A 26,503-nucleotide genomic window follows, 5' to 3' on the forward strand; every position below is an offset into this window, starting at 1 on the left:
GTAAATATTTTTGGATTTGTGGGCCATGCAAACTGTGTCATAATTACTCATTGCTGCCATTGTAGTCCCTAGGAAACCATAAAAAAATATGTCAGTGAATGGATGTGACTGTGTCCCAACAAAACTTTATTTATAAAAACAGGGAGGTGGGCCAGATTTGGCCCATGGCTTACAGTTGGCTCTCTGATGTATGCGGATTTCTTTATATATTTTAGAGGTACTTTATTTTATGTGTAGCAAATATTTTTTTCCCTATAGTGTCTTTTCTCCTAGTGTAGCAGGTTTTTGATGAACAGAATTTCCTATTTTAATTATTACTTTTAAGAAAGTAAGATTTGCTGACACTCAGGATCTGTCTGGGTTTATTTCCCATCTTGTCTTAAATATGATCAGGGCTTTCTGGAAGTCCAGTGGGAGAGTAGGTAATAATTAGATATCTAATACACAGATGACATCACCTTACTGTACGGGTAGAAAATTCCCTCCTTGTGCAAGGAGAGAAAAATACAGAGCAGAGAGCATGGTTCTCCAAGGCCGCCCACATGGCCCCCATTGCCCGCCAGAAAGGAGGGCCCGCCTGAGAGACCCCCCCCCGCCCGGGGTAGGAATATTTTCCCTCCCAGAGACGCTGGGAGTACTCACCTGGTTTGATGGGCTGCCTGTTTGAGAAGGTCAGTGGTGCAACGAGGAATTTGGTCTCTGCAACTGGCACCCAGTGGTGAAGGATTTTCACTGTCCAGACCCCAGGCCTCAGGGGCAAGTTCAAAGGGGGCTTGTAGTGGGTGAACTCGGCAGTGGATTCGATCAGGATGTCATAGGTGGCTGCAATGATGTTGACGGGATCCACCCAGATGACGGTCACGGTGACGTTGGGGCCCTTCCCCCACTTCTGCATGCCTACCGGCTCATCCATAGGCCCCAGGAGACCCCCAAAGTTGCGGAAGAGCCGCTCCTTGGCATCCCAGTCAGTGCCAACCTGAAACGAGAGAGTCCAGAAATCACTGAACCAGAAAACAGGGCCCACGGTCCCAGAGAGGCCTAAGATACTGCTTGTTGGGCTTCATCTACCCATTTTACAGATGAGGAAACTGAGGCTCCCAGTGGGTCACCTGCTCAAGACTGCACAACTAGTCATAAGCAGAAGACCTGGGATTTGGACCCAGTCTAGGGGATTACAAGGCTTGTGGTCTGTTCGCTAAACCCCTGGGCCTCCTGTGCCTGAGTCAGGGTTAGTGCTTTGGAAAGAAAGCACGCACCGTGCACCGACTAAATGAACGCCTGCTGGCGGGCCATCCCAAGGAGAGCGCACCCCAACACTCAGCAGGTGCAGCTGGCTTCCACTTTGGTGCTCCGTCTTCTGGATCGGGCACCTCTGTTTAGTGGTGACGTTCTGAACAAGGAGGGTCCCTCAGCCCTTCCGATCACCGCCAGGAGAGCACGTGGCTTTCTGAGGAAGACACAGCCGTGGCCTCCCCACAGCACTCCAAGCTGGGCCTGGGTGGGGGACGGGGGGCTGTGATCGTATGATCCATCCAGCCTTCGGTCCATCCCTCCTGCCAGCTGGCTGGTGTCCGCGTGGCTCCGACTTGCCGGGGGTCCACTCTTGCTTCCCTCCCTCCGCTTTTGCCGCCTGCAATGTACTCCTCAGCCAGCAGCCAGGAAGACCTGGCCAGCTGTCCCCTCGCTGCTCAGCGGCCCCGCAGCTTGTGCCACCGCGCTTCCTGGGTGCCTAGCACTGTGCCTGGCATGCAGCAGGCGCCCAGTATCTGTGGAACCAGCGAGCCAACAACTTGACACTTACGTCCCTGATCCGGAGCTCTGCTGCTACTTCAAATCAATTTAAATGAGGGGTCTTCTGCTCCCCCAGCAGGTTTAATTTGGTGTTTTTGAAGACACAGCCCGCGGGCACGCTGGGAGCAGATAACGAGCACACCCCAAGGCTTGCCCGCTCCTGTGCTCTTTCTGTGACCCGTGTCTCCGATGCGTGCATGCAGGTCGGGGTGAGACATGCCATCCGTGCAGGGCCAGCAGGGGCTTGCTGGCTTTCTCGTGGACACCACGAGCTCCTGCTTCTATTCTTTCTCCAAGACGTGCCTTCTTTCTCCAGCCCCACCAACCTGTGCGACTCTCTCAGCTCCACGAAGGGGAGAGACCCTGTCGTTGTCCTCATTCCACAGAGGAGAGAGATGAGGCCCAGAGTGCCTAGGTCACTTGCGGTGTCCAGTGGGGGGCAGAGCTGGCGCAGGGCCCCAGCAAATCTGTCCCCAGGGGCTGTGTTCTCACCCACTCTCGTGCGTTACCTCCAGTTCACTCAGTCACACGTCCATCCCACGCCTAGGTGCTCAGCCCGCCGTCAACCAGAGGTGCACGGCCCCACAGCCCCACAGCCAGGAGCCTACAGGCTGGGACCGGGGAGCCGTCCCAAGGGGAGCAGAGGTAGTGACTGCTGTGACACTTCTGCGGGGGTGGCTGGCCCTCCCAGACGGGCGATGTCTTGGCATTCCCTGCCACCCCGAGGCTCGGCTCCTTCTGGGGACCCCTGAGCCAGCACAGTGGCTGCATCACGGCAGGAAGGAAGCCAGTATGAGTCAGTGAAGAAATGAAGGAGGGAATGCGTGGATTCCAGCTGGCCTCCGAGGCTTGGAGATTTCTCTAAAGAAACCTGATCCTTGGGGCACCTGGGTGGCTCAGTGGGTTAAGTGTCTGCCTGAGTGTCAGCTCAGGTCATGGTCCTGGGGTCCTGGGATGGAGCACTGCATCGGGCTCTCTGCTCAGTGATGAGTCTGCTTCTCCCTCTCCCTCTGCCCCTCCCCTGCTTCTGTCAAATAAGTGAATAAAACCTTAAAAAAAAAAAAAACCCAATCCTGTCACTTCCCTATGTGCAATTCTCTTCCACACCTCAGGATTCTCAAGTCTAGTCTCTCACCCCATGCTGTGAGGGCTTCACCTCAACCGCTCGCCCTCCCCTCCACTCCCCCCTACTCCAGGCCACTTGGATTACTCTCTGCGCCTCCAGGAGGAGGGCTCTCTGTCTCATCTCTGACCTTCCACTCATTCCTGGCTTTCTGGCTGGCACAGCCTTCCTACCCCTTCCCCAACCCCCCCACCCCTGCCAGCTTCTACTCCTCAGGTAGATCTCAGCGGAGGTCATCTCCACTTGGAAGCCTTCCCCAGCTGGAGGCAACACCAAGGTGCCTTTCTAAGGATTTGCCCATCTTGGTGTTTTTTTTTTTTCTCTCAGTATTACAACTTTTAATTTACTTATCTCTTTCCTTAGCTAATGACTGTCAACTCGATGAGGAGAGGGAGTGTATCTGGCTTGTTCACCAGTGTATCTCTAGATTCCAAGACAGTGCTGAGTACATGGTGGGTGCTGAGTCTCCTTTCCTTCTTTCCCTCCTTCCTCCCTCCCTATCTCCCTTCTCCTCTCCTTTCCTTCCACCCACCCACCCATCCTCTATGTTGTGAACCTAAGGACATCCCTATGCACCAGGCCCTCCACACACTGGCTTTCCCACAGCTACCAACAAACGGATGAATGCTCACACAATATGCTGGGGTTCTACAGAGTAGGGCTTAGTGCCCAGTTAGGGGAGTGTGGGGACACTCCAGAACGGTATCCTTGCATTCCCCAGGGAAATGGCGATGAGCAATTCTCTGAAGTCTGAGCTCTCTAAAACCAAGACAACCCCGAGGGAAGATCTGTAGGGCAGCTGTGAGCATAGAGGCTGGATCTCAATTTCCAATCCTAGGAGAGGGAGCGGAAGGCTAGCTGCTACCCTCACATGCGACCAAGCTGGGGCTGCCTGAGAGGGGGCCGCGCTGCTGTCACAACTTCTAGGGCTTCAAGATCTTCTCACAGACTCACTGTGCAAGTCCATGGACACTTACAACACAATGATCACTACTCAAATTCAAGTCCATGGTCAAGTTCACCACATTGCTCAGCTTCAAACCCACTAAAAATCTCTCACTGCATTGAAAATACCATCTGAGCTTTTCTCCAGGGCCTTCATGTCCCCATCATGATCTGTCCCATCCCCTCTGACACCTTCCTTCTACTGCCCTCCCTCTCACTCACTGTGTGCTGGCCACACTGGCCTTGCTGCTCCCTCCTGGAGCCTCTGGGCCTTTGCACATGCTCTTCTCTCTGCTTGCACTGCTCCATGTCTCCCCATCACTGGCTCTTTCCAGGCTTCAGCTCTAAGGTTACCTCCTTAGAAAAGCTTCCCAAATGAATCATCCCACTGAAAGTAGTCCCCAACGGCCTCTTCAGTCCTCAGCAATGACATGAATTAAGTTTTATGTTCTTCATAATACTCGCCATTAGCTGAAATGTTTTTGTTCCTTTATTTGCTCACTTGTAGGCTGACTGCCTCACCTGACTACAGTTCCGTGCCAAAAGGAGCCTGGACTCTCCAGCCACTCCTGCACCTAGTACACCATAGCCACTTGGACTGTCTGCTGAAGGAATGAGCCTCTTTTCCGCAAGCCACCAGCATGGGACTCCCATGGGGTGGAGAAATCCATCTGATGGCTCAGCAACACTGGCAACCTGCTGTGAGCCAGGCCCCGAGTGGTGCCCTGGAGCTGTGCCACCAGGAGAGGGATCCTCTGCAGTTTTCCCTTCCTTCTTGTCCCATTTGACACTTTTTGCTTTAAAAATTACTAGGACTCCAGAAGAAAAAAAAAAAAAAAACAGAAACTGCAAAATTCACGGCTCCCTGCATCACATGCTGTTACTCTGCGAGATCTGGGTGGTTCTTATATCAAAGTTACCAGCCCTGCGGTAGGAACTCTCACAAATCACTAGCCACAGAGTGGCCAACCTCATTTGTCACTGCCAGAAGTGCCCAGTTATCCAACAGCAGGCTGATAAACAGGGAGAGCCCAGCCACCAGGCATCCATCTCGTTAATGGGACGTTAATGTCTTCAATTGGCCGCCTGGGCCCCTAGCGCAGAATCCAACTGGGGCAATGTCTAATTGCCCCCTGATGCTAGTAATTTATGGAGTCGGCTCCCATGGCAGCTTGAATCCAGCCAATCCATTCGGATCCTTAATTGAAAATGGTGGCTTAACAAGAAACCCTGCTCTGTAGGGCATAGCGTGGCCAGGTGGGGCCATGGGCAGGTGGAAAGGGATCTGCATGGACAGTATAAGCAGGTGGGATACTTGCACCACCCCCACCCCAGCCCTTCAAAATACTCTGTATTCTAAAACCAGGCTCTTCATCCCTAACCCAGCAGCCAGACTCAGGGACAATACTAAACTCCAGGGATGCATTTTTAGCTACTTGCGGGGATGGGGAAGGCAAAAATCAGGTGCTGGAGTTAGGGGTGGGCCAACTCTCACCCAGCTGGATTGTGTTTCCCGTCCTGCAGTGTCCCCACCCAAGTGTGTGCGCTCCATTCAGAAATCAGATTTGGTACCTCCAGATGCCATGTGTGTGGAACACAGTGGTGAACAACAGGGACATGGTCCCAGCTTTTTCGTGGACAACCGACAAGTGATCAGAGAAATCAGCAAGATGGTTTTGAATAGTAAACGCTAAGAAAATGATAAAATAGGTACATGTCAAGTGGAGAATGGACACTTGTGGTGTAAGTGGGTGGGCAGGGAGGGCTTCTTGGAGGGTACACCATTTGGATTTAGATTAGAATGACCAAAAAAACAAAAAAACAAAACTAAACAAAACGGCAGCTAGCTATGTGAAACTGTGAGGAAAAGTATTCCGGGCAGCAGGAATAGCACCCACCAAGCCAGCAGCAAGGATAAGCTTGACATGTGTGACAAAAACTCCAGAAGTGTGAGAGGGGAGCAGAGTGATAATGGCAGAGGCTAGACCAGATCTGCAGGTAGGGCTGATGCTACAAGGGTAGTGCTGGGCAAGAAAAGAACTAAAACTGCATCCCATGGATCCATCCACTGCTCCACCTACCCACCCATCCATCCACCCATCCATCCACTCATTCACCCACCCTCCCATCTATCCATCCTCTATCCATCCGTCCAGTCTTCTGTCCATCTATCCACCCTCCCACCCATCCACCCACTTACCCCTCCATCTATACATCCTCTATACATCCGTCCAGCCTTCTGTCCATTTATCCACCCTCCCAACCATCCATCCATCCATCCATCCACCCTCCCAGCTATCCACCCATTCATCCACTCATCCATTCAATGATTGATCTGAATTAACCCCTATGCTAGGAACTGGGGAACCAGAAACACTGAAGAATGAAATTTGTGGCCAGAGAGACCTGGGCTCAATTTGAGCTCTTTCACTTCTGAACTATGAGAAAATCCTTGGCCCTCCATAGGCCTCACCTCTCCAAATCTGTAAAAGGAGACTAATGCCATTGCTTCATTAGGAAACTGGTCTGTTATGGTCTATTACTAATAGAGACTCAGGAGAGTCACTGGCTAGGATAAAAAATTAAGAGGAACACAGATGCTACTGTAAAAAACAGACCAGTGCTCCAGGTCATCAGTTTGGCCCACTGCTAGGGCCAACCTCCATCTCTCCCCTCCCACCCTGTTTGAGATGTGGCTCCAGTGCTTGGGGCCAGAGGATCCTCTCTGAGCCCAGAGTGTGCTATCTTCTGGGCTCTCCAAGTCCTCTTCCCCTCCATTTCCATCCCCAAGTGTCAGACTGGCAAACAGAACCCAGCAGAGCAGCTGGAAAAGACCGTGAAGTGTGCCAGTGTCTGGACTCTTACCTCAGAAAACTGGAGCCTCCCGAAGTCACTGGGTGGGCTTGCGATCTTGAAGACCTTCTTTGGCATCACCCATGTCTCCAGGGTCTCAAGTTTGCTCACAGCCAGATTTGTAGCGTGATGCTTGATCAGAAAGCCCTGGAAGCGGTCAGCAAGGAAGTAGAGGTGGACAGATGCTGGGTGGCCCATCGGGTAGTACCTGGAACATAGACACGGTCTCACGTGAGCTCAAGGGGTAGGGCCAGAGGTGTGTGATCTCGTGACAGAGTGTGCCATGAACCGTGGTGTCACCGTCCCTAAAATAGGCCCCGTTTTATTCAGTGCTGACCACGGTCCTTTGTAGCATCCTGAAAGCTGTTTCCTGTGAATCTCAGATCCCAGTAACTATGAACGATTTCTTGGCTGATTATAAATGTAAAACATGCTGACTGTACAAAAACACAATAAAGAAAATAAAAATTATTACTTTTGATGCTTCCTCCCATAGAGGATGTCAGTTCACAGATATTTATTGATCCTCTCGTTCGAGGTATTAGGAAGGGACAACGGTGTGTAAATGAGGCCACAGTGATGTATCTCCTTCCAGCCTTATTTTCTCTGCATATATTTGCATAAATATCACATGTTTGGGATTGTAATATATATATACTGGTTACATTCTACTTTTGCTTCATGTTATTTCTCAAGATGATCAGATATCTTTGAAAAGTCTCTGAAAACATGATTTTTGTGTGTGCGCAAACACACACACACACACCACTCTGCAATGCTGTATTTCATGGAGCAAGTTCATCATTGGATGTTTAACAATTATTTATCAGAAAGGTTGTACTGATTTACGCTCCCACTGTCCTTCTCATCAACAGCACTGGGTATTACCCTTAAAATTATTGCCCATCTGAGACACACACACACACACACAAATAGGTAACTTGTGAAGATACAACGTCTCGCTGGCTGAAAGGGGCAGGGAAGCTAAGCAGAGATCCCCCGAGGAGGCAGGGAGCCGAGACGGGAGGACTGCAGACAGCCCAGTTCTTTGTCCTTCATACACATGAAATAAAAGCTGCGGGCTTCTGCAGTGTGAAAGCCACACAGCACTTAGTGGGCATGTGTGGCCCCTTGGAAATAGCATCCCACTAATCCCTGTCCCCCTTGGCCTGCCTTCCCCTGGTTCCATTCAGGAGTGGGAGTCTTCATGGCCAATTACAATGGTGAGGGAAGCCACCCTCCTCCCACGTTTACCCAGCTCCCGAAATCGCTGCCTTGTTATCATCCGGATGCCCCCGGGCTCTGAGAACAAAAAGCCCAGGCTGTCTTGGGATTGCTCGCTGGGCACTCTTGGCTCACGCAAACCCACTTCGGATCTGGATGCTGGAAGCCGGCAACCCACGTGGCCCCGGACTGTGCTGCAGAACCTTCTACCATGACGGAAAGGCTTTTCCTCCGAGCTGTCCGATCCAGTAGCGAGCAGCCACTTGGGACTCCTTGGGACTCCTGAGCACTTGAAATGAGGCTGGTGTGACCGAGCAACTGAAGTTATAATTTTAGTTGATTTAAGCCTAAGTGCCTGCTTGTGGCGGGTGCGACTGTGGACCGCGTTGGTAGAGGTGTGGAAGGGCCCTGTGGCGGCCTGCATTACTGGCCCTGGTTCTTTACCTCTCCCGTCCCCAGGCTCTCTTCCATGTGACTTTACATGTCTCCATGCGCCACCGAGGTAGTCTCGTTCTCCTTCTTGAACCTGCTTTGGCGGCAGAATGTGGTGGAAGGGGTGCAATGCTGGTCCTGAGCCAGGGCCTCTAGAAGTCGAGCACATTTCTACTTGCCTTTCTTGCTCTTTTATGACCACCATGTGAGCATGCCTGAGCTAGCCTGCTGGAGGACGAGGTGCTCGGAGCAGAGCACCCCCAGTTGTCCCAGCAGAAGCCCTCCTAGATCTGGCGACGATTCTCTGCTGAGAACAACAGAGGCCCCCTCCTGACCTGCAGCTGGCTGCAGACGCAGGAGAGATGCCAGCTGAGGCTAGGAAAGCTGCCCTGCTGACCCACCAACTTGAGCACCATGTCAACACTTATCATTGCAAAACAGTGATTTGGGGCTGGTTACACAGCATCGTTGCAACATATGCTCCATGAATGTTGGTTCTGTAAGGTGGCTGGGGTCAATGAAGGTGGCGAACAGCAGGAAAGCTTGTCACGGGAGTCACAACAATAAAATGGTTCCAGAAGGGAGTGGTCTGCTGTATTGGGGGCTGCTAAGGGGTCAAGTAAGTGAGCCAAGGTCAAGCATTCTAGAAATCCAGGAGTTGGTCTTTGGTGGCTTGCTTTCCTTCACCTTCTGTCAAGAAATTTTGTTGTCCCCACCTGAACCCAGCCTCTCTTCTCCTTATGCATTGCCAGCATCCTAGTCTAAGCCATCATCGTGCCTTACCCTGGACCCTTCCAGGAGCCTCTTTACTTGTCCCCTCCTACTTTGTTCACTGTAACCTAGTCCTAAGTAGCCATATCCATTGCCCACTGCTTCAACACCACAAGCGGTTTGCTTAATGCCTGTGATAAAATTGAAATGCCCCACCTGGTCTACAAAGCCCTACCTCTTTAGCCTCATTTTGTTTCCTTTTGTCCCAACCCCCTACCTTTTAGCCACACGGGTTTTACTTTGGATTCTGGAATAGGCTAAAAACTCATTTCTACCTTAGGGCTTTTGCACAGGATATTGCTTTTGCTGGGGATGCTCTTCTCCTTTTACATTGCATGTCTGGCTCTGTATTATCATTCTGCATAAATGTTACCACCTCAGAGAGTGCTTCCTTGACCAGTGAATCTCAAGTCACCAACTCATTGCTACCATGTGATTTTGCCTTCATCCTCAGCAGAGCCTTTACTCTTATTGATCTTTTGTTTCTCCTTACAAGTGTTTAGGTACTACATCTTTTCACAAGAATGGGAAAGCCTTGAACTCAGGGGCCTGGTCTGTCTGGGTCCCAGCAGAGTGCCTAACAGAGCCTGACACATGGCAGATGCTCAATCAATACATGATGATTGGGTGAAAATTCTAGAAGGATGTTCTCTTGGACCTTTTGCTTCTAAAGTGCATCTAGGGTACATGTAACCCAGGACTGAATGCAAAGTCCTCTGATACCTCCTCTTGACTATAGACTTAAGCAATTAAAATTAAGATGAGAGGTAGTTTTAATTAGATATAATACAATATAACCTAAAGGCCATCACAGATGCACCCACTTGGCCCAAAGGTGTTTTTCTTACTTAAGTAAGGTAGGTACAGAAAAAATAAGATTTACACAAAAATCTGGATTTCTAGTTTCTCTTGAAAAATTAGGAGCTTCAATTCTACGATTCCCTTAGGGCAAGAATGTACTGGGGCATAGTACCAGGGCCCACAGGGGCTCCAGACTGGCATGGTCAGGTGAGCCCACAGCAGTCACACCTGCTACCTGCCTGGCCCGGTAGAGCATTTGAATTTGAGTGCCTGTATTAAAATACTGATAGCTTTTATCTCTGGATGGTGGCTCAAAAACCAACTTGATTTTTTTTGTTGTTGTTCTCTCAGTCTGCCATTTTGAAAATTTCTGCACTGAACATGTGTTACTTTATAACGAGGAAAAAAAATCAATAAACATTATTTTTATGAAAGGTTATACTATAGACTGGAAAGACAATTTGCATGAAATGCCCAGAGGAAATGAGACTCCTGAAATAAAGTTTTCACTTGCTATTTCCCCAGACACCCCACGGGCAGGAATTCACTCTCTTTTGCCTTTTGGGATAAGGGTCCTTTGTCCTGATTTCTTTGTAGGCGCATATCCATAAATATATCCGCTTTGCCCACAGCAAGGCACAATGGTTCTATTATAATAAAAAATGAGGTATAAGCCAAAGGATTCCAGGCCCCAGGCAACTTGATGGCTTGTTTAATCCCAAAACAAATACCAGGAGAAAATTTCAACAACCCTAAATAAATTGAGGATGTCTTTTGGAATTTCGTATGTTGTCATTTACCTCATAAATTCCATGAAGTCTGGGGCTAAAACTATTCTTGGAAAACATTCACCTCCCAGGCATCAGGCACTGCGTTACCACAGGGATGCATGCAGTGGCTCCATGGACAAGGATTCTGTCCCAGACTAGCAGGAGGAGAAAGACTTGCAGATGACCTTGACCCCTGGTACCACAGCTACCAGCCAGGGGAGTGATGGAGGGAAGTCTGAGCTACTTTCAGCTTGGGGTGGACAGACTCTCAGGGAAGCCCCTGAATTGCTTTGCAGAGGATGTGGCACTGGAGCTGACCCTCAAAGACTACGGAAAGGGTGGGCTGCACAGGGAAGGGCACCGAGCAAAGGGAAACACAGACAGTCAAGGAGCAGTCCATACCACCCATTACGTTAGGGAGCATGAGCGTGCAGCTCCCACACCAGGCTCACTGTTGACTGCTTGTGGCAGCTTCATGGTCATAACAACGGAGACATCCACACTGACATGCACACTTGCTGAGCACTTAGCATGTAAAACGCTGTTAAAACAGGGATGATAATAACAGTAATAGAGAACTCATAAGGCAGTGTTTGAAGATGGTCTCCATTAAAACTCACACCACTTTAGGCTACGAGGCTTATTATTACTGCACCCATCTTACAGATGAGGAAACTGAGGCACAGAGAGGTTAATGGCTTGTCCAAGGTCAACAGAGAGTAAATCCAGTCCTGGGTTCCCAACCCACCCCAGTCTCCCTTCAAACCAGACTAGAACTTGCCTGGAGAGAAGAGAGAAGTCTGAGGCTAGGAGGAGGAGAGAATGAATGGAAGCCAACTTGATGCAGCCTTGCAGATGCCCAGCCAGCTATGCACCGGGCACACACTGTGCCATGTTTTCAGGCTTTTAGGTAACAAAATGGTTTCTCTTCTTCTTCTTACACTCCCCAGGAGAGGGAAGAGTAGGGCAAGGAGGGACACTAGGGGAGGCCTCAGTGTAGACAGATAGTGGTTTAAAAAAAAAAAAAAAAAGGTTTTCTCTTTGTAGTTCAAAGGGGGAGGTAGGATGAGGAGGAGAACAAGAAAGAGAAAGAGAGTGATTAGAGGCACTTCTGGGAATCCATCCTCAGGAAATAATCAGAAAAGGGAACGGGGAAAAAAAAAGAGGCTTTCTGCACAAAGATAAAGATAGTCATCAGAACATTATTTACAATGGTCCATTACTGACAATGCAACAGGAAAGGACTGGATTAGGCAAACTCTGGAATTTCTACTCAATGGAATCCTTGCGGGCATTAACGAGGATCATTATCATTAGGGAAGCCGCAGAGCAGCATGGGGAAGAGGGGGCTAATATCATAACGTCAAATGAAAAAGAAACAGGACTTCAAAATCTTATTGCAATTATGTAAATATCTGCAATGCACATTGCTGGTAGGGAAGAAAAGGCACACAAAATGACAGGGCTGGTTGGCTTAGGGAAGGCAGGAGGAGGGGATGATGGTGAATCATTCTCCTACTTCCTTCCCCCTCTTCTTTTCACATATTCTAGAACACTCTCTCCTGAAGTGTCATCTGGTACCTGCTAGTGGTAGGTGAGATGATTCTAAGGGATACCCGAACGTCTTAAATCATAGGTCCACATTTTAACATTTTTGGTTATATTTTTAAGTGTGCCAACAACAGTAGGGTTGTGTTTTAAGAAGGACTCTTTATTTTTCAGAGATAACATATTAAAATACTTATGGCTCAGATGCTATAAGTATGGGCCGTGCTTCATTCAAATTGATCTGGGAGGAGGGGTCAGCAGGCAAAAGCAAAGAGGAAAACGCCTTGGCCCCCGAGCGAGAAATCGCTCGAGGTGGGTAATGGGGGCATGGGGCTACACTCTTCTATTTCGTATATACTTGACATTTTCTGTAAGAAAAATTAAACAAACAAAAGTTCTGTATTTTCACACCTAAGGCAAAGGCAAACACAACTACTTAACATGGGGGCATAAAGCTTCCTTATAAGAGACACAGAACTTAGCATCAAGAACAAGAGCACTGCCAGGAAATAATCAGGTAAACAGTAGACATGGTGTTCTGAAAAAGTAGTAGTGTGATCGTGTCTTAGAGCAGATGAGATCTGGCCACTGGGATGGGTTTGGATGACTTTTTTTTTTTTTTTTTAAATTTTTTTATTATTTATTTATGATAGGCACACAGTGAGAGAGAGAGGCAGAGACACAGGCAGAGGGAAAAGCAGGCTCCATGCACCGGGAGCCCGACGTGGGTTCGATCCCGGGTCTCCAGGATCGTGCCCTGGGCCAAAGGCAGGCGCCAAACCGCTGCGCCACCCAGGGATCCCCGACTTTTTTTTTTTTTTTAAAGATTTTATTTATTTATTCATGAGAGAGACACACACACACACAGAGAGAGAGAGGCAGAGACATAGGCAGAGGGAGAAGCAGGCTCCATGCAGGGAGTCCAATGTGGGACTGGATCCCAGGACCCCAGGGGATCACGACCTGAGCCAAAGGCTCAGTCCCAGTTCGGATGCCTTTGAGGTCAGCAGAGACAGGGAAGCAGAGACAGGGAAAAGCGTGCGGATCCTGAAGAGGGCCCCCCCACCCCCTCCCACTGTCCCCCACTTCCCACTCCGCAGGCTCACCTGCAGCTGTTCCCCGTCTCCACGTGCAGCGAGGACTCGGCCCTGCGGAGGCCCAGGCGGGCGAAAGAGTGATACAAGGTGAGCGCCACGTCGCTCAGGCTGTGGATGCCATCTGGCTCATCGTACACGTTCTCCCAGTAGGAGCGGAGGCCCGGGGTGCCCGCAGGGTAATTCCCATACAGGTAGTAGTCCAGCTGCCCGATGATTTCCTGATTCACCACGGCTTCAAATTTTCGGGCAAAGAAGGTGGGCCTGGCTGTCTGCTGTGCTCAGGAGGATAAGAAGAGGAATGTCAACAAGCGGGGCGGGAGGAGGGGTCTGGGGAACAGGGCTCTGCAGCCAGCCTGTCCGGATCCCAATCCCAGCTCCGACACTTCCTAAGCTCTCTGCCCTCAGTTTCCTTTGTCTGTAAGCTGGAGGTAGTAAGAAGTGTGTCAGGACTGAATGGGTTAATATTTGTAGAGCATTTACAGCAATGGTGGGCACATAGTACGCATCATTTAAATGTCTGGTAAATAAATTACCTCCCAGATGTTTGTGGCCGAGATGGATGGCAGAAATCATTTAGCTGGAGGTCCAGGGCAAATACAGCTTACAGATATATTCCAGTTGTCCAGCAGGGTGCTTTAAAATTGAATTAGCTGGCAACGCTTAAAAAGTACAAGAGTTCACAGCAACAACTTTTGGCTTCCCTTTAAACAGAAATAGACTTGGAACCCCAGGCCCGTGTTTCCACAAGGCAATGACTGGCCAGAGTTGAAGGGCAGCTGTCTCTTTAGAGGGGCATGGATCCCCCTGGTCACCTCAGTGCCCCCCCACTCACACCCACCCCTGTTGCCTCCTGGGCACTGCCGCAATTGGCAGACGCACAAGGAACCCAGATGTACTGTGAGAATCTCTGCCAGTGGGGTTCAGGAACTGCATTCTTAGTGGGATTTGAGGGGATGCCTTCACTAAGGTTTGTAGAGGATATAACACCTGAACCGGGGCTGCACACCACCACCAACTGAATAGCTTTAAAAGTTGAAAGATTCTGGAAAAAAAAAAAAATCAGATTCTGGGGGCGACTGGGAGGCTCAGTCGGTTAAGCGTCTGACTCTTGACTTTGGCTCAGGTCGTGATCTCAGGGTGGTGAGATCGAGCCCTGTGTTGGGCTCTGCATTGAGTGCAGAGCCTGCTTTAAGAGGGTCTCTCTCTGGGATGCTTGGGTGGCTCAGCGGTTTAACGCTGCCTTCAGCCCAGGGCGTGATCCTGGAGTCCCGGGATCGAGTCCCGCATCGGGCTCCCTACGTGGAGCCTGCTTCTCCCTCTGCCTGTGTCTCTGCCTCTCTCTCTCTCTCTCCCTTCTCTCATGAATAAATAAATAATAAAAATCTTTAAAAAAAGAAAAGAGGGTCTCTCTCCTCCTCCCTCTGCCCCTCCCCCACTCCTCTCTGGGTGGCGGGGGAAAGATTCAGATTCTGGAGTCCTCCCCCAGAACTACAGAGTCAACATCTCTGAGATGTGAGTTTTAGGAATCTGCGTCCAAAAAAAGTTTCCCAGGTGATCATGATGCAGCTGAAGACCACTTTCGTAAACCAAGTTTTCAAGGAAATGGAGGCCCAGAGAGGGAAAGGGACTTATCTAAGGTCACACAGCAAGGAAATGGCAGAGTCAGGATGAAGAAATAATATTCTGAGCGCCCTGTTACATACCAAGTCTTATACTCATGCCTGGGTGGGGACCCGCAAAGGGCTGCATAATAGTAATTTCCAGCTCTGCAACTACTCGGCTAGGCTGTGGTGATGTGAAAGCAGCCACGTAGTAGATGCAGCCGTGGTAAAAGAACGGGTGTGGCTGTTTTCCAAAAATCTTTATTTACAAAAGCGGGCAGGGGGCTGGATTTGGCCCAGGGGCAGTAGTTTGTGGACCCCTGGTCCAGGGCTACAGAAACAACTGGAAGCACAGCCCCTCCCGTCTAGCGTGATTACTGACCTTAAGCTGGGTCTGGCACTGTTTCCACTGCAGTGGATTAACAGCAGCGCTAATGACAGTAAAAACCACTGAGCACGTATTCTCAGCTTAGCACTGCGTTCATGTCACCACCTCAAATTCTTCCATCAGCTCTGCAAAGCAGGCATTATGACTCTTGTTTTACATATAAGGGAACCGAGCTCAGGAAGGGGAAGTGATGTATATGCACTCACACATCTGCAGGATTCAAACCCAGCTCAGATGACTCTCAAGCCCAGTCTCTTTCTACTGCATCATTTTAGGACTGAGCTGCTGAGTAAACTGGAAGCCCCCGAAAACAAACATCCTTGGTATCATTCTGAATACCCTCTAGCTTCCCTGCTTCATGAACCCTGTGGTGGTTTATGGATAACATTTAATAATATTCTGGCCCTCTCTGTGGTCAAAGGTCAGTTTGGTTCCCTTATGGCACCGCTAAAGAGTCAGACTACTTGGGTTCAAATCCTGACTCTGCTACTTTCTAGCTATGTAGGTCTTTGGGCAAATCACCCAAGGCCTCAGCTTCCTCATCCTTAAAATGGGTATAATAATATAGGTACTTATCAGAGAGCCTGGCACATAGTGTCATCTGCTATTGTTAGGTGACTATTGTCACTACCCCCTGAAGCCTGCAACAAGGGGCTTCTAGAACTAGACTCAGGGGCCAGGCAGTCTCCTTTCTCTGCTTGTGATTCTTTATTCGCAGCTGGATCTTCCAAAAGGGCATGTTTCTATATTTACCACTCTTCTTCGAACAAGAACTCTGAGTTCCCGACAGACAGCAGTTTCTTGAGTCTAGATGTTGGGGGATGTTCTTGATCTTTGTTTACTGTGAAAAGAATAGCTGTGAGCACGTGCGAGGTCTCTATGTTAGCCTGTCTCTACCAGAGACCACGGTGTCCCTGGGAGACTTGGGGCTGCAATGCAAAGGCTGCCACCCAAAGGAGGAGCCCGTGAGGGGCAGCGCTCCCAAGAACTGCCACGGCTACTTGCTCTAAATGATGAAGGTCCTTTGCATCGAGGGCAACAGTTGGTCCTCTGCAAAAGTGGGAATCTTTCCCGTTTTTCCTTTTGAATAGGTCATATATTCCCCCGAAGCCCTCTTTCTGCTCAGCAGATCCTTTCTGCATGGACAAAGGAGTTAAATGTCACCCAAGTTCATACCTAAATTAACATGGCTTTGAGGAGGTCCCTGGGTAGCTCTTAATCTGCCACCAAATACAGGCCTGAAAAAATACTTATTGCAGCAACCACCTACAGGGGTGAAAGACGTTAGGGGGCACCTTGAGGGAACCTGAATAACGAGATGAAATCCACTGTGTGCTCTGCACCTGTGTAGGCACAAAACCAGGGTGGCAGTGGGGCCTGGCAGAAAAAGCCCAGGTCTGCAACTGGAAGCACCTGGGAGGGACCCCCAGGCCCTACCACCCCACTGTGTGTCCAAGGACAAGAAGGTTAGCTGCTCTGTGCCTCAGTTTCCCCATCTGCACAATGGAGATGATGCCTGCCTCAGGGAAGCTGACACTCACAGAGGGCCCTGCAGAGAGCCTGGGATGGAACAGATCTCCCTACCCTTGTGCTTCTTAAGCATAAATAGGCTCCCCGTCACCTGGGGAATCTTATTTCTATGCAGATTCTGACCCAGCATGTCTGGAACAGCTGAGAGTCTGTACTTCTAATAAGCTCCCTGGTGATGCTCATGGTCTGTGGACCGCACACTAAGGAGCCAGGCTAAGAGACTGGAGGCTCCATTTGGGTGGCCCATGCCCTCCCCTGGACAGTTTTGTTATGTGCCAGGGTGAGTCCGAGGGGGGCACCTTAGCCTAGGTTATTGACCTGCACTGCTGCTCCCACCCACCCTCTGGGTTAGTGGCTGGGGAGGAAGCAAACCATCTCCACGTGGTGGCTCTAGTGACCTCAGAGTGACGTATTTAACCACCTTGTGGCACCGCCTGTGCTCTCAGCAGTAGGGTCCAGGGTACAGTGAGGGGGAGAGAGGAAGATTTTCAGGCCGCTGGCCGAGAAGGAGCAGGAGGGGTGCTCACACCTCAACAGGTCTGGGAACCCAGGCATCCTTGGGGCTCATGGAAGCAGAGGGAGCACTGCTCGCCCCTTGCCTCTGTTCTCCCCAGAACCATGACCTGCTAGGCGGTGCAGGGATGCTTCTCCCACTCCTCTCTCTGGGGTGGAGGGGAGATCCAGATGTCCTTCCTTCCTTCCTCCTTCAGGTTCACCGAGCATGGTCTTCCAGACCTGGCAGCTCCTCAGAATTTTCCAGTGTGGCATGCTAAAATAAAAGTCCTGGACCTCGCCAGAGAGGGAAAGTTTGCCCTCCGAGGACATCTGGCGATGTCTGAAGACATTTCTGGCTGTCAGGATGGGAGTGTGACACCAGAGCGAGAGGCCGGAACCCAGGGGTGCTGCTGAACCGCCAACGATGGGCAGGACAGCGCCTACCCCCCTCCACCCACAGCAGGGAATGACCCAGCCACAATGTTAAGAGTGCTGAGGTGGAGAAACTCTGCTCTAGCTATGCTCAACTTTGCACCCAGAAATATATTTTTAACACACACTTCAGGGGATTTCTTGAAAGGCAGTACAGGGATGCCTGAGTGGCTCAGTGGTTGAGCGTCTCCCTTCAGCTCAGGGTGTGATCCTGAGGTCCTGGGATTGAGTCCCACATTGGGCTGCCCACAGGGAGCCTGCTTCTCCCTCTGCCTGTGTCTCTGACTCTCTCTCTGTGTGTCTCATATAAATAAATAAAATCTTCAAAAAAAAAATAAAGAAAGGCAATACAGAGAAATGGACATAGAAACATACACTGGCCTGTTTTTGACCTTTCTATGCCTCAGTTTCTCTATCTCTAAAACAGAATAACAGTAATACTATCCCTATGTGCTTATCTATCTTATAAGGTTGATGTGCGGGGGGGCGGGGGGGTGCAGCTCATGAGTTAATACAGGGAAAATGGCCAGAATCCTTCTGGCATATGGGGAAAGTGGCCAATGAATGGTGGCTGCTGCTCATGTTGTCACTGTCACTACTGGAGCCAGGGCTGCCAACTGCAGGACAAGATTCCTCGGCCGGCATCTGAGGCCGGGCAGGCTCACCTGGAAGCGGTGGAAGTCCTGTGGCTTGAAGTCATTGGGCGAGCAGCCGCACCAGTCCACGATGTGCTTGTACTGGCACTTGCAGCCCAGCTTCCGGTTCCAGTTGGTGATGCGCAGGTTGTTGTCTACCATGGTGTCGCAGTGGGGGCTGTTCTCCAGGACTGTGTGGAAGAAGGACTGCAGGGGAGAGAGGGACCGGCCTGAGACCTCCTCCAGCCTCCCTCCCCCAAACCCTGTGACTGTGTGGGAACTCTCTCAGAGACTCCTTGGTTCCCTCTGCAAAGGGGGGTCGGCCGCCCGTCCTGGTCCAGCTCAGGGCACACGGGAGGTTTTGTCCAGAGTGGCTTAATTCTGCTTGGAAGTCTAACGCCCTGAGCGTTTCTCTAAATTGTCTTTCCCCAGCAGTCTACAATCTGATCTCAAGATGTTTCCTATCACTCAGGACATCTTCTGTCTGCCTGGCAGAGAGGAAAAAAATCCCTCAGGTTATGTCAACACATGGGAACCAGAGGAAATGTGGTGACAGTTTTCCAGAAAACCCTGGGCCAGAAGGGCAAGTGCTTTGCAAAATGGCCAGATCCGAAAGCAAAGGGATTCCAGTCTGAGGTAGCTTGAGAACAAAGACTGATGCTCTGGAATTTCATCCCTGGCTAAAGGAAGCCAGGTTCCCGGATGTACCCGTCCCAGGGCTGACTGGTGTGCCTGGCACCCCTCCTGCCTCAGCCATGGGAGCCAGAGGACAACGCAGGGAGGGGCGGGCTGGGGCTGTGCGCTGTCCGTGGTGCTGAACCAGGCTCCATCGGTCTCTGCTAATCCTAAAACTCTTGACCTGCCTCTCCTAGGAATGTGAGAAAGCAGCAATGCTGAGAGTGGAGACAGAGCCCAGAGAGGCGAGATATGGTTACCGCTTCTGAAAGACTTCCAGAGAGAGACAGACAGATAGACTTCTATTTGGACACTGTTTTATAACAACCCCAGATACCAGGCAGATACATGCTCCCCTGCTATCTGCTCCCTAGGGGAAGCTGTTAGGGGATACATGGTCTTTCTGCAATGAATTTATAGCTCAGCCTTTAGATTTATTCTTTTTTTGTATATTTTTTAATTGGAGTTCGATTTGCTGACATATAACACCCAGTGCTCATCCCATCAAGTGCCCCCCTCAGTGCCTGTCATCCAGTCACCCCATCCCCTGCCCGCCTCCCCTTCCACTATCCCTTTTTGGTTTCTCAGAGTTAGGAGTCTCTCACGTTATGTCACCCTCACTGATATTTTCACTCATTTTCTCTCCTTTCCCCTTTAATCCCTTTCACTGTTTTTTATATTCCCCGAATGAATGAGACCATATAATGTTTGTCCTTCTCTGACTGACTTACTTCACTCAGCATAATACCCTCCAGTTCCATCCACGTCGAGGCAAATGGTGGGTATTCGTCATTTCTAATGACTGAGTAATATTCCGTTGTATATATAGACCACATCTTCTTTAGATTTATTCTAAAGTGGTTTCCTGGTGGCAGTCTGGGGAAAGGGAGGGCAAGGCAGGGCTGTGAAGTGTAAAGTGCCTGTGTGTACTGGGGCAGGGGTGAGGAAGACATACCAGCATCAGTATGGGCATCTTGATTAAAACAACCAGGGGCCCCAAACAAGTCTCATTTCAGTGGGTAGATGGGCAAAACGAGCCCCCATCCACCACCCCCAGCTGCTCTTCCTGGCTGCTAAATGACATATGCCCATGAACCTGGGTTTTAAGCTTGAATTGTCTACAAGCCCATAGAAGCACATATTCTCCATCAAGCAGTGGGGAAAAATTCCCAATTACCAATTGCCCTGTGTCCTTTCATAATGATACAGATATTCCTCATAAGATAATGGATGAGGAGGTTATCAGCATTGAGAGAAAAGGTGATTTTCGCTGAAATAGGATTAAAAGCTGATTACCTAATGTGTGTGCAGAATAGTAAAACCTGGCACGGTAAGGAGAAGCCCATCATCCTTCTGGAGTGACATGGGCAGTCAGCCCTATCAGCTTGGCACTGCCCCAGATGCTGGTGAGGGATGCGAGAGCCATCAAATGGGGTATGTTTTCTGGTCTGGCCTAGAAACACAGCCTGGGCCTGGGGTACCGCCAGGAAGAAATGGTAGTAGATCACTCACAAGAGGTGTCCCGGGCTCTAGAGAAGTGGAACCACTTCTGGAGTTCTGTGAGATCAGAAATTAGGATGAAAGTGACTGGGAGGTGAGGGAGCTGAATGCAGAACCCCTCAGTGCAGGTCTGAGAAGAAGGCTCATGGCTCATAGTGGCAACATTTCAGAACTGAGTCCCCATCCACTTCCAGATGGAGCCCGGTATGGTTTCAGAGCGGTCTGGAACCTTACGCAGCTGGGCTTCTGCGATGGACTGCATGTTTGTTGTGTCTCCTCCAAAATTTGTAGGTTGAAATCCTAGCCCCTCAGTGTGATGGTGTTGGGAGGTGGGGGTCTTTGGGATGTCATTAGATTAGGAGGGTGGAACCCTCATGAATGGGATTAGTGCCCTGACAAAAGGGGATCCACCTTGTTCCTTCTAGCATGCGAGCACAAGAATGGTCGCTATGCAATCTGCAGCCTGGAAGAGGACCCTCACTAGAACCCTGACCATTCTCGCACCCAGATCTCAGGCTCCCAGCCTTCAGAACTGTGGGAAGTACATTTTTATTGTTTATAACCCACCTAATCTGTTGTGCTTTGTTATAGCTGTCTTAACTAAGACACCTTCCCCATACTGAGGCCTGAAAAGTGAGACAGCCTCCCTGGAGCTTTTTAAATGCTCCTAAAAGCCATCAGGAAATGAGTCCCAGGGGCTGTCAGTGTGGGGGCTGGTACAGGTCCAGCAGAAGCCCTGGCTCTCTGTCTTTGGGATCATTGGAATTTCCATTGTGAATGATGAGGCCAACACTGCTGCCTATCTGTCAGGGAATGATAGAAAAATACTCAAAATTAGGAAAGGTATTCTTCATGCTGAAAAAGTAGTTATTACAGGATTGGTGACCGTGGAAGATCTGTCAAACATGGCTGTGGGTAGGTCCTGAAAAAGCCAGCATATACAGTTGCAAGGGTTACACACTGCACAATCCTGGTGGGGCACCATCAACATGGTAGGTATGAGAGGTTTCTGGTTTTTTTAAATAAAAGTTTTCTGGAAAATGGCAGTGAAGTGTCCTGTTCTAACAAAATCAGTATATCATGATGATTTTTATGACGAATGGGAGCCAAGTGTTTTGAGGAAGGACTGTCTTTTCTACTTTGCACAAAGATGCCGTGTGGACTGCAAGTGGCAGTGTCATGTGTCTGTCTATTCCATACACCCTCCATGCAGACTGCAGGGAGACTGCGGGCCTGCCGTGACAGCAAGGGCCATGGTGGCCAATGTAGTTCTCCATCTTCATCTGGATGGGTAGAAGGCTACATAACTGGACTCAGCACCACTGTGCCAAACCTTCAGCAAGAATTCAACTTCTGCTTTTGCTCTGAACGCTAGAGCCAGCTCTCACCCTGCTCAGGGACTTTTTCCTAGACACTCACCTCAGCAGGAAGTAGGGTGTAGGAGTAAAACTGCTTCATCTTGGTCACCAGATCATCTGTGGAGAATGTCACATACTCCACAAACTTCCGGTTCAGCAGGAACCAATCTGAGCCTCCATCCACAGCGATGCCCTCTGGGATTCGCCGGTCCCCCAGGCGCCACATGTGGGCATCACACTCCAGGAAGAGCCGGTCCAGACCCTGCTTTCGGATGAACCTGGGAGAGACAAGATTGCCGTTAGCCCAAAGGTGCACAGAATCCAAATGAAATAGCACAATCACGGCAATAAAAGCATGTACCGGGTGCTTACTGTGTGCCAGGTATTGAGCCTGGACAGGCTCTGTGTGTTTGTCACTTGATCTTCAGAAGTGAGGCAGGTCACTATATCCCTGTGAGGCAGGCACTGCCATTATGTCCATTATGTAGCTAAGGACCCTAAAGCTTAGAGTGTTCAGCCCAAGTAGACGGCAATGATCACATGCTATATCTATTTCCTCCTTTACAGGACTTTTGGAAATCACCTTTTCATGCCATGAATGCCTTGGCAGTTTGGTGAATACAGCCTCTGGATGCTTGTCTCGGAATAATGCTCTTAAAGGCATACCTCCAAGTATGTAGGATTACAAAATATCTTTTAAACCACTGAAGTTATGATCTAGGAATTTGTGCGTTTTTATTCTCACGCATTTGGCTCACACATTATATTCACAAAATATTTTTTTAAACATCAAATTTATGATAATTATGTACGTTTTTTTTAAACACATAAGATAATATGATCTTGTGGCAGGTCTAATAACTACTGTAATTTTGCAGAAGAGGTGACCATAAATGATACTTAGAGGTATATGCATTAACCAAAATGTGATACAAAAATTTGTGATTCCTAACAGTTACTGCTCATACTGTTGTGGTATGTTATGTACACTTAGCTGGATTTTAATTAGACTTTAGTGAAAGCAAAGATAGTTTTCTTCCCAGCTATAGTTATGGAATCCTTGAATTCTATCCACGAACCCCAGATTAATAACTCCTGCTCTATAGAGAGTGTGTGTGTATATATAAATACATACATACACACATATGTATATATGCATATTTGGGATTTGTAAGGCAGGCAGAGCAGAATTGGCACTTCCTATTTTGTAGATGCAGAAACCAGAGATCAAAGAGCTGGTAAAACAGATGTGTTGGGAGGGTGGGCATATCTAGGACCAAACCTTCTGGCCTGAATCCTTAAGTTCCTCTGCAGTTAGTATTAATTTCATACCTGGGGGCCCTGGGTGGCTCAGTGGTTAAGCATTTGCCTTTGGCTCAGGTAGTGATCCCGGGATCCTGGGATCGAGTCCCACATCAAGTTCCCCGTGGGGAGCCTGCTTCTCCCTTTGCCTGTGTCTCTGCCTTTCTCTCTTTCTCTCTCTCATGAATAAATAAAAATCTTAAAAAAAATTTTTCACACCTACTGTGCGCCAGGCACTGTGCTGGCCTGGGGTGGGGCAGGGACATGGAAGGATGCTCCTGCTAGTCAGAAGCTACTTAACTCTCTGGGAACCAAGAGTCTAGAGATCTGACCCAGGGATCTTGCTACTTCTCCAGCTCATACAACATAAAATCAACTATTTTAAAGTGTACAATTCAATGGCGTTTGTACATTCGTGATGCTGTACAATTGGCACCTTTATATAGTTTCAAAATATTTAAGTACCCCCAATAATCATTCACTCCCTTCATCCCTCTGTCTTCTGGCCCCTGGGTAACCACCAATCTGCTTTCTGTATCTATGGATTTACTTATTCTGGACATTTCATATAGAGTCAATCATACAGTATGTGGCCTCTTGGGGTTTGGCTTCCTCCGCTGAGCATGTTTTCAAGGCTTCATCCCGTGTTTCTGTCAACCCAGCATCCACTCCTCATTTTTCTGGGAACCACACCATGATTGTTCCTTGGACAGTTATCTATCTTCGACTCTCAGTTAACTTGGATTTGCATCCTACACCCATCACCAGGGGCAGCAACATGATCAGGCTGGTCAGTCAGAGTATTTCATCTGCCCGGCTGCCATCATTGGTTCAGGGATCCATGTATAACTGAAGGTAAATCTGAGATTGGGCCTTGGATTTTTTTTTGCTGGATCTACCAGGAAGGAAGAGCTCTTCCATGGCATTTTTGCTTGGAGAATGTAAGCCTAGAGCTGCTGGCAGCCATCCTGTCACCATGAGTATTAAAGTTGTTTGATAGTGGAGGTAAACAGAAAGGAAGGAGGGAGAGAGGGGGAAGGGTGGAGATGTGGAGAGAGAGAGAAAGGGAGGGAGAGAGAGGTATTAAGTCTCCATGACTTTGCTTGAGACCCTGGATCCCAGTGTCTGACTCAACACCAGACTCACTAGTAATGTGCTTAGGGCATTCTGAGGTGGAATTCCGTGACTTACAGTTGAAGAAGTCCTGACTAACAGATTCCTCAACAATTTAACCTTTTGGCAGTACCAGGATGGATGTGAATGTTCTCAGGCCCAGATAGAGCAAGGGAGTCATGGCTGTGACCATAAATAGCCCTTTTCCTCTAAGCCAGTCTGCATCCGTCATCATGTATCTGGAGGTCTTTGCACCTCCCATGGCGGACCTCATCACTGTCTTCAGATTACAACTACCTAACTTCCCCTAGGTAGACACTTCTCTCATTAGAAATGACCTTGGATTTCTCTCTCTGTTTTCCTCACAGTTCCTAGGACAATGCAAGGCTCAGGAAGGTCGAGTTTTTAAAACGACTTTTCCTTCTTATTTGAGAGAGAGAGAGAGAGAGAGAGAGAGAGCAAGGAGAGGGAGGAACAAAGGAAGAGGGAGGGAGAGACTCTTAAGCAGACTATGCTGAGCCTGGAGACCGACATGGGGCTTGATCTCATGACTTGACCTAAAACCAAGAGTTGTACACTTAACCAACTAAGCCACTCATGTGCCACTCAGGAAGGATCTATTGTGATGGCCACATTACAGGGTACAAAATCTGGAGACAGTTCCACTGTGTTAGACATGCTGAACTCTATAGAGAATCCCTTCTGCTGGCCCTTCCCAAATCCACTTGCATCCATTGGAGGGAACTGCATGAAATCTCACTAATAAGTCCAGTACTTTCTTCTGCGTAAGCAGGGGACCTGCCCCCAGACACTGGTCACTCATTGAGCACGATGATGTCATACACTGGATTCTTAAAAGAACTGAGGACAGTGTCATAAAAACACTGATGATGGTGCCAGACTTAGTTCTGCTGAAATGATAAAGTTGGGCTAGGTGTTGATTGTAAACTTAAATGTCTACAGGGGCCAGATGGATAATGGAAATGTCTGAACCAGGCTGGGTATAAGACAAAGGTGAAGTCAGCAAAGAAGTAGAGAAAGCATTTTTTTGAAAAGCATTCAAATTCCTTTTAAAAAAAGGTATTTCTGTCTAAATAAAACATATCCCTAGCCTGAATCCAGCTCATGGTCCACTAGTCTTAATAACCATGGGTTAGGTAACTGTCAGGCATTTTCCAGCTGTGACATTCTATAAGTCACTCTGTTATACCCACAAAGAGGGTGTGGGGCAGGAATTCCAGACAGATACCTGGGATCCTGGAGAAGGCTGATGACTTTTCTGAGGACACACAGAAGACACAAGCCAACCAGGAGACCCAGGTATCCAAAGATCCTGGTCTTATTCTTTCCCTAACACGTTCCCAAGGGCAAAATCCAAGCTGTTAGCAAAGCCATGTTCTCTCCGGGAGTGATTTGTTGAAGGTTTTTCAATATACTTACCGTATCATACCAGTGATACAAAACTCTGCCCTAAAACTAGTCCGTTAAAGGGACCCCGAGTTTAAAGAAAATAAAATCCTACCTCAGCCCTGGCTGGTACTAATTATATGATAATATCCAATCGCAGACACTTAACTAGACTTAAAACTTTAAATTTTAGTTAACTTACATGGTAACCAAGACTAACCCAGAGAGAGAAAGAAATGAAATATAGGTGTGAGGACATGCAAAAGTTTTCCTTCCAAAGACCAGCCTTTTAATTTCATGTTCCATTATGTGGGAGAATAGCATCATCTTGCAATTTTAATGTGATGCCCCAGACCATAATATCCAAATACAATATTTATGCAGTAATCTCCAAAATGAAAAATTCATGGGGTGGGAGATTGGTTGCTCTATTTACTGCTTTTGAAAACTGATAAGCTGCAAATGCATGCTGTGGTTAATTATGAGTAAACAGAGACAAACAATCCCCCAGGTCTCGGTTCCTGGGTTCAGAGGGGTTGTGGAATAGGAGAAGGTGGCTGAGGCCCAGAGTCTCGGGATCTAGCAGGGGAAAGGAATCAGCTGCTTGGCCAGTGATCTGCACTTTGTTTTCTGCCCAGTGCATTTGCCAATCACTTGGAAAGGGGATGGCTGGAAATCAAGGTAAATCGGCAAACACCTGGGTGTGTCTCTT

At 48.9% G+C, this 26,503-nt stretch overlaps 1 protein-coding gene and 1 long non-coding RNA gene across 2 annotated transcripts in view; one reads left to right on the plus strand and one right to left on the minus strand.

Moving 5' to 3' along the window:
• LOC102154816 overlaps positions 1-5,595 on the plus strand; it is a 393,058-nt gene extending 387,463 nt beyond the window's left edge. Inside the window, exons 9-10 of the long non-coding RNA XR_005360886.1 lie at positions 3,278-3,366; positions 4,368-5,595. This is a non-coding gene — a long non-coding RNA (uncharacterized LOC102154816). The remainder of the gene's footprint in view (positions 1-3,277; positions 3,367-4,367) is intronic.
• Positions 1-26,503, minus strand: part of XYLT1 (xylosyltransferase 1) — a 304,358-nt gene that overhangs the window by 5,588 nt on the left and 272,267 nt on the right. Inside the window, 5 exon segments of the mRNA NM_001008718.1 lie at positions 643-976; positions 6,719-6,920; positions 13,365-13,627; positions 18,467-18,643; positions 22,031-22,247. Coding sequence (NP_001008718.1) covers positions 643-976; positions 6,719-6,920; positions 13,365-13,627; positions 18,467-18,643; positions 22,031-22,247 — 1,193 coding nt within the window.

The sequence above is a fragment of the Canis lupus genome, chromosome 6 (assembly GCF_011100685.1).
Source record: "Canis lupus familiaris isolate Mischka breed German Shepherd chromosome 6, alternate assembly UU_Cfam_GSD_1.0, whole genome shotgun sequence".
In the NCBI taxonomy this organism is placed as follows: domain Eukaryota; kingdom Metazoa; phylum Chordata; class Mammalia; order Carnivora; family Canidae; genus Canis; species Canis lupus.